The sequence below is a fragment of the Oncorhynchus gorbuscha genome, linkage group LG11 (assembly GCF_021184085.1).
Source record: "Oncorhynchus gorbuscha isolate QuinsamMale2020 ecotype Even-year linkage group LG11, OgorEven_v1.0, whole genome shotgun sequence".
Lineage (NCBI taxonomy): Eukaryota > Metazoa > Chordata > Actinopteri > Salmoniformes > Salmonidae > Oncorhynchus > Oncorhynchus gorbuscha.
The window spans coordinates 57932265-57940602 of NC_060183.1; the positions used below are offsets into that span (position 1 = coordinate 57932265).

Consider the following 8338-nt stretch of genomic DNA (forward strand, 5'->3'; position numbering starts at 1 on the left):
AAATAGTTTGCATAGTCAACTTAAAAGCTCTGACACACACACACACTTACCCCACCAGGCATGCCACCAGGGGTCTTTTCACAGTCCCCATATTCAAGAAAGCATACAGAGTTATATAGAGCTACCATTGCGTATAACTCTGTTCCATCTCTTATTGCTCAAATGAACAGCAAACATAGTTTAAAACAACAGATAAAGTAACACCTCACGGCACAACGCCTCTCCCTTATCTGACCTAGATAGTGTGTGTGTGTGTATGTATTGATATGTAGGCTATGTGTGCCTTTTTTAAATTGATGTAGTTCTGTCCTTGAGCTGTTCTTGTCTATTAATGTGCTGTATTATGTTATATTTCATATTTTGTGTGGACCCCAGGAAGAGTAGATGCTGCTTTCCTAATAAAATATAAAAATACCAAAATGGTGAAAGACTAATTCCAGAGAAAAATATTTGATCATTATTAGATGAAGCTTACCCAGGAACACACTTGTCTAAATTGATAGGTCATGTGAAAAAGAGGCTATAACCTCTCCCCAATAACATATATCTAAGTGGATGGGTCTCTATTGCCTAGAATCTGTTCGCATAGATGGCCATAATCACCCCCAGACACAGCTGGCTAAGTTAATGGGTCATGTAATCATCTGGCAAAGTGGAGTCTTTTGTTTAGACATGTAGCTAGCTAGCCAGCTAAGCAATGAACAATAATCCCAACCCATGCAGAAGCAATACAAGCAGATTGTCATAGCTAGCCACCATGCATGGAATGATGTAGTATGCATCTGCTGGTAGCTAAAGTTAACCAACTGGATTCAATGTTAGCTAGATAGCTAACAGTAGGCTACACCTAGAAATGCAAATGGTTTTCTGAGATATTAATAACATTACTACACAGATCATACATGTAGTTAGAGAGCCAGCACAAGTATAGTGAGAGAGTCACATGCACAAGTACAGTGAAATGCCTTTCTTATAAACTCAAAACCCAACAATGCAATAATCAATAACAATGTCATACTATAATTTTTTTTTTGAAGAATACAATAAGTAAGTAAGCAGTATTATATACAGGGTCAGTTCCAATATTATATTTACAATGTGAAGGGACACTACAGTGAGGAAGGTAGATATGTATTGGGGTAAGGTGACTAGGCAGCGGGATATAAGATAAACAGAGTAGAATCAGCTTGTATGTGAGGGAGTGTGTGTGTGTGGAGTCAGTATAAACGTACGTGCATATTATGTGTGAGTGAGTAGGTGATGGATTAAGTGTGTAGGGTCCTGCGAATGTGCATAGAAACAGTGACATTTTTAAAATAAAAGGTCAATAAAGTTCAAAGGTTAACTCAGTCCGCATAGTCATTTTGACAGCTACTTATGAGTTGTATTGCTTGGGGATAGAAGCTGTTCAAGAGCCTGTTGGTGCCAGACTTGATGCACCGGTACTGCTTGCCGTGCTGAAGCAGAGAGAATAGTCTATGGCTTGAGTGGTTGTAGTCTTTAAAACTTCTTAAGGCTAGGGACACTATTTTCACGTCCGAATGAAAAGTGTGCCCAAAGTAAACTGCCTGCTACTCAGGCCCAGAAGCTAGAATATGCATAGTACTAGTAGATTTGGATAGAAAACACTGAACTGTTTGAATGATGTCTGTGAGTATAACAACACTTATTTGTCAGGCAAAACCCCGAGGACAAACCATCCAGGATTATTTTTTGAGGTCACTCTCTTTTCAATGGGTTTTCAATGGGAATCTAGAATTCTAAGGCCGTTGCTTGCAGTTCCTATTGCTTCCATTGGATGTCAAACGTTTTTAGAAATTGGTTGATGTTTTTCCTTTGAGAAATGAAGAAGTAAGCCCTGTTCAGAATGAGGGTCGAGTGAAGTGTACTGTTGTGGTTGAGGTGCGTGACCCGAAAGCTCGCTCCAATTTGTTTTCCTCCGGTATTGAACACAGTCTATTCTTTTGCAGTTCTCCTTGGCTATATCTTTGTTTTGTAAATGTGGTCGCAAGGATTATCTGAGCAGCTCATGTTTTAGACAGACACCTGCGACATAGCAGACCAATCAGAACTCATGTCTCGTTATGTCCAGCCCATCCATTATCTCAGCCAATCATGGCTAGTGGGAAGGTTCCTCCCTTTGTCTGTGGCTAAACCAACTAGGCTTGTAATGTAACAATTTTATTCATATTTAAGGATGACATACAAGTTTGTTATTAACAGACACGAAAGTTCACATGTTCAAGAAGGCATTTCTGAAAAAAAACTAATTTTGATTTTGAAATATTTTTTTTGTTCAAATTCCTCTCTTGTAGTGACGTCTGTCATACCACCAGCTTTCTTAAACAGATCGCAAATTACCCCTGGGCCTTATATGTTTGACCTTCGACCCAGCCCTACAGGTGCCATAGTACACATATCTACACAGCTGGGCCGGTGTGTTCCCAGTGTGTTTAGCTATGTCGTTAGCATGCAGCCAGTAGCATGCAGCTTTAATAGTACGGTGCTGTGGAGGAGGAGTGTGTTGGCCATGGTCCTTTTCAGATGAGGCAGTGATCAGTGCTGACAGTTCATTATGCCTGTGTGGAGGGAGTGGAAGCGTGAGTCTGTGTGTGGGCGGGTGGTGGAGCAGAGGAGGATGGTGGAGAGGAGACTCAGACCTAATGGGAGTGGATGGAAGTACTTCCCTTCTCATCACACATCACTCACATTTACATGCTTACATCTTCAGCATGCCCCGGAGCCGGGGAACTGCCAGTCAGATAGATGAGGCGGAGTGTGTGTGTCTGAGTGTGTCTGAGTGTGAAGCTGGTGATCACAGACGCCATTGAGTGTACAGTACATGCATCATCTTGATTAATATACACACTGTACATTATGAAAAAGCTTGGGTCATGGTGTTCCTCCATCATTATGTTCTTTCTTCAATATAAGCTTGTCATGTTGACGTCTTCGCTCCTCCCTCTGTCCATTATTGATGGTGTTGGCTTCAGTGTGAAATGATATATTTGAAGTTGAACCAATACAAGTGTGTGTGTGTTTGTCTGTTTGTATACTAATGTGTGTGTATAATGTTGTAGGTGATGTCCCCTCTGTCTGACTCGATCCTGGCTGAGCGTATGGTCAGGGTTCTGGAAGACAAAGTGAGTGTGACAGAGCTGGGAGTGCAGCTGGTCTCTGGCCTTTCTCTGTCCCTCCAGCTCAGCCCAGGGAGCAACAGGGCCATCGTCGCCACGGCTACAACACAGGAAGTCATGCAGAAACTTAAACAGGTAACCACACACACATGACTCAGCAACCTACTGCACCAAACATACAGTATCATACAGTGGGGCAAAAACGTATTTAGTCAGCCACCAATTGTGCAAGTTCTCCCACTTAAAAAGATGAGAGAGGTCTGTAATTTTCATCGTAGGTACACTTCAACTTTGACAGACAAAATTAAAAAACAAATCCAGAAAATCACATTGTAGGATTAATTTATTTGCAAATTGTGGTGGAAAATAAGTATTTGGTCACCTACAAACAAGCAATATTTCTGGCTCTCACAGACCTGTAACTTCTTCTTTAAGAGGCTCCTCTGTCCTCTACTCGTTACCTGTATTAATGGCACCTGTTTGAACTTGTTATCTGTGTAAAAGACACCTATCCACAACCTCAAACAGTCACACTCCAAACTCCACTATGGCCAAGACCAAAGAGCTGTCAAAGGACACCAGAAACAAAATTGTAGACCTGCACCAGGCTGGGAAGACTGAATCTGCAATAGGTACGCAGCTTGGTTTGAAGAAATCAACTGTGGGAGCAATTATTAGGAAATGGAAGACATACAAGACCACTGTTATTCTCCCTCGATCTGGGGCTCCACGCAAGATCTCACCCCGTGGGGTCAAAATGATCACAAGAACGGTGAGCAAAAATCCCAGAACCACACGGGGGGACCTAGTGAATGACCTGCAGAGTGCTGGGACCAAAGTAACAAAGCCTGCAATCAGTAACACACTATGCCGCCAGGGACTCAAATCCTGCAGTGCCAGACGTGTCCCCCTGCTTAAGTCAGTACATGTCCAGGCACGTCTGAAGTTTGCTAGAGAGCATTTGGATGATCCAGAAAAAGATTGGGAGAATGTCATATGGTCAGATGAAACCAAAATCTAACTTTTTGGTGAAAACTCAATTCGTCGTGTTTGGAGGACAAATAATGCTGAGTTGCATCCAAATAACACCATACCTACTGTGAAGCATGGGGGTGGAAACATCATGCTTTGGTGCTGTTTATCTGCAAAGGGACCAGGACGACCGATCCGTGTAAAGGAAAGAATGAATGGGGCAATGTATCGTGAGATTTTGAGTGGAAACCTCCTTCCATCAGCAAGGGCATTGAAGATTAAATGTGGCTGGGTCTTTCAGCATGACAATGATCCCAAATAAGCATTTCAAGGTCCTGGAGTGGCCTAGCCAGTCTCCAGATCTCAACCCCATAGAAAATCTTTGGAGGGAGTTGAAAGTCCGTGTTGCCCAGCAACAGCCCCAAAACATCACTGCTCTAGAGGATATCTGCATGGAGGAATGGGCCACAATACCAGCAACAGTGTGTGAAAACCTTGTGAAGACTTACAGAAAACGTTTGACCTCTGTCATTGCCAACAAAGGGTATATAACAAAGTATTGAGATACTTTTGTTATTGACCAAATACTTATTTTCCACCATAATTTGCAAATAAATTCATACAAAATCCTACAATGTGATTTTCTGTTTTTTTTTCTCATTTTGTCTGTCATAGTTGAAGTGTACCTATGATAAATTACAGGCCTCTCTCATATTTTTAAGTGGGAGAACTTGCACAATTGGTGGCTGACTAAATACTTTTTTGCTTTTTTGCCTTTTTTGACTGTATGTTGACCAATAGATATAAATTGTGTATGGGAATTTTCAAAATGTTTACATGAGATATGTGATAAAGGTAAACTGTAACTTTCTCACCTGGAATTGGTAGAGTCACATTGGCTGCCATTTTATCCTTTATAGTGAATATGATCAGATTCTGACATCAAATTATTGATCTTATCTGAATGAAGATGTTTGCTTCTGAAACTAACCCATTTTCAGAGGAACAGCTGCAGAGACCTGCTCAGCTGAAATTCTCCTGTGCTTTTAAATCTGGCTAATTAAAACATCTCTGTACATCTGTCAGGGTTCTTTCTCTCCCATTACTTCTACACTCACTCTTTCTTTCTTTTTCTCGCTTGATAAAGATGAAAAGATGTGATTCCTGCAGATAAATGGTTGCTTGTGTCTAGTAACAGTAACAGTTTACATTGACAGGGAGCATTCTTTCCTTTTAAGCTGCAGTATGTCCCAATGGGAGTTGGTGTTCTAGAGTAGAGATGTGGGAAGAGATTGGCTTTGTTGAAGTGCTACTCAGACAGTGTTGTTTAGTTTACCCTTTTGATGGAAAAACAAGACTGGTAACGCACTGATGTCTGTGTGTGTGCGTGTGTGTGTGTGTTTGTGTGTATGTATGGTTCCTCAGGAATCTCTTATCAGTGCCTGGCTTCAGTTCAGTGACGGCTCCATGACCCCTCTGGACCACTATGACCCCACCCACTTTGTGCTCACAGCCACCTCATTGGACGAGCAGGTGGTGTCAGTACAGCGCAGCACCGAGTGGAAGTGGCCGGTTATCGTGGCAAAGGGTGAAGGCCAAGGGTTACTGGTGCGCGTAGAGATGACATCATCAGAGTTCTGCCGGAAGACGAAGCGACGCATCATTCTGGCTGCCGGGGTAGGAAACATCAGTGTTAGGTTTGGCAGCTCTGAGGAGCTGTACAGCCGCCCCGGAAGCAGAACCCGACCAGACCCACCCTACTACGGAGGCTCCATCTCTGACATTGAGGCTGGAATCATGAATCGGGACGCTACCACGGTTAAGGCCCCCATCCCGGTGAGGCCCAATGGGGACAGGCTATTGGCTGACGGAGGAGTCCCTGGAGAGTTCTCTGAGTTCCCTGCCCAGGCGGAGCTGCCGCGGGGCCGCAGCACAGAGGAGGACCTGTTGTCGTCCCGCCGTGGCCTCACAGACCTGGAGATCGGTATGTATGCCCTGCTGGGGGTCTTCTGCCTGGCCATCCTAGTCTTCCTCATCAACTGCATCTCCTACGCCCTCAAGTACCGCAGCAAGGAGCTGCCCCTGGAGGCCCCTGAGGCAATGCCTCATGCCCACGACTGGGTGTGGCTTGGCCAGAATGAGGGCCTGTGCCTGCAGCAGCAGCAGGACGAGCTGGGCTCAACCCTGGAGGAGGGCAGCCAGCTGCTGAATGGAGGGGCCCTGAAGAGCAGTGCCCAGGGAAGCTGTCCGGGAGGTAGGAACGAGTCACTCAACTCACCCACCACCAAGAGGAAGAGGGTCAAATTCACCACCTTCTCCAACGTCAAGCCCAATAATGGATGCCCAGTTCTGAGCCCACTGGCACTCGGACTGACCAACGACATTAAGTGGGTGTGTCCAGACATCGAGCTCGGGGACTCGCAAGAGCTCCGGAATTACATGGAGAGGTTGAACGAGAACGCTACAAAGAACGTTGTATAGAGACGCTTGTATTTTTAGTGGACGAATGAGTAACTCTAACACACCCGAATGCCTTCAGAGTAAGGAGGGAGTGAGGGGTGCGTTTTATTGAAATTGGTTGGTACTGTACCTCGCTATGACAACAAGATGGAGCGTTCCAGCCATTGTTGTTTCCATTGTTACTATCGGAATGGTCAAGGATCAGAAATGAGGGGAAACTCAAATTGCCATTACACCACATTGGATATGTGGGAATTTTTAAAACTTGAATGACACTTTAATTAGTAGATATATCTTCTCCCTGTCTTTAATTTTAGATAAGCTTATTTAATTTTGTTTTCACGCACAGCTCTCTTTGTTGACTTTTTAAATCATAATTTCCTTATTCTGCTGTGTATTATGTTATTAAGCAATTACAGTCTATGAGAGAAGTGTTCAAAGCTATTAACATTGTAAATACGTTGAGCATAGAGACTGGTTTGGAGTATGAGAGACAATATTTTGTAACATCTTTCTTTAGTCTGTCCTCCTTTTTGCATTTAATTTTGTTCTCCAGAGATCAACATGCATGTTACTAAAGACAAAGCCTGTCTTAGTTCCTGTTGATCCGTCAGAAATAAATGTGTACATACTGTAGAGTCCTCCCTATAAGACACATGCTTCTCTCACACACATCCCTGTCAAAGACATGACATTCATTGAATAGCTGAGCTCTAGGTTGTGTTTTCTTCTTCTTTTTTTTTCTTCTTATCTTTCCTTTTCTCTCTATTATTAGAAGTCAACAGGAGTGTCTCCTACTTGCTGTTTGTGACATTCTTTTGTTTTTTTGTTGTCAAGGTAGTTGATATGATTCCTTTGACTGTTTCCAATTTCTAGGTTAAACCTGTAGCCTATATGGAGATTTTTACTCCTCGTGTAATTAGTTCAATTCTGACCTTACCTGTAATTATTGGTGAGCGTAACTGTTGGTGAGCTACATCGTGTTAAATCCCCATTTTGTATCTATTTATTCCACTTTCAGATGGACCATAATCACTCCAGATTATTTCACTTAGACTGAGTCATCGAACCCAAACACACAATATAATACAGGTCTATTACCAGAACCAATGGTTGGTGCAGATCAGTATGGCATACTAGTATACGGATGCTAGTACATTAAACTAAACTCTAATGACATGAGCTGCTGAGTTCCAGGTGGAATAGTGATCCGCTCTATGGCAAAAATCCTGACGAGTCCATCCCCATCCCTCCTTCCTCCCCGTCAATCAGATCCATAGATCCAGATCCATAGATGTCCATCCCTTACTGTTTTCAAAATGGCCTCTGGATTTGATTAAAACTAAAAGGTGAAACCTCTCTCTCCTGTTTCTGTTTGATTAATTTGTCTAGATGTTTAATTCATCCCTCTATCTATCTGTCCAGACTCAGTTACCCATCCATCCTATCCATTTCTACAAACCGACTGCTGCTCTAATGAGATTGGCAATTTGGTGTTTGTGCATTTGTGCATCTGCCAGGCAGATAGTAAGCTGGGGAAATAAGTTATTGTGATGTCTGCATCCCTAAAGTACTACTTCAGACATGGCTGAACCGAGAGTTGTCTTACAACCCCAGAACTATTTCCATATTTTGATCACATATTAGCCTATGGGGACCAGAGTTTTTCCTGGTCAGGTCATGTGGTTAGGAAAAACTCATTGGCCCTAATGATGAGTATCACAAGTATTTCCACCATTTACTCTAATGCTACTCATAGTGTAAGTCAC

The 8338-nt window shown here is 43.0% G+C and overlaps 1 protein-coding gene across 1 annotated transcript in view; it reads left to right on the plus strand.

Moving 5' to 3' along the window:
* LOC124047892 (transmembrane protein 132C-like) overlaps positions 1-8101 on the plus strand; it is a 196031-nt gene extending 187930 nt beyond the window's left edge. Inside the window, exons 8-9 of the mRNA XM_046368220.1 lie at positions 3081-3272; positions 5535-8101. Of these exons, the coding sequence (XP_046224176.1) occupies positions 3081-3272; positions 5535-6590 (1248 nt within the window). The 3' untranslated portion in view covers positions 6591-8101. The remainder of the gene's footprint in view (positions 1-3080; positions 3273-5534) is intronic.
* Positions 8102-8338: the final 237 nt, after the last annotated feature.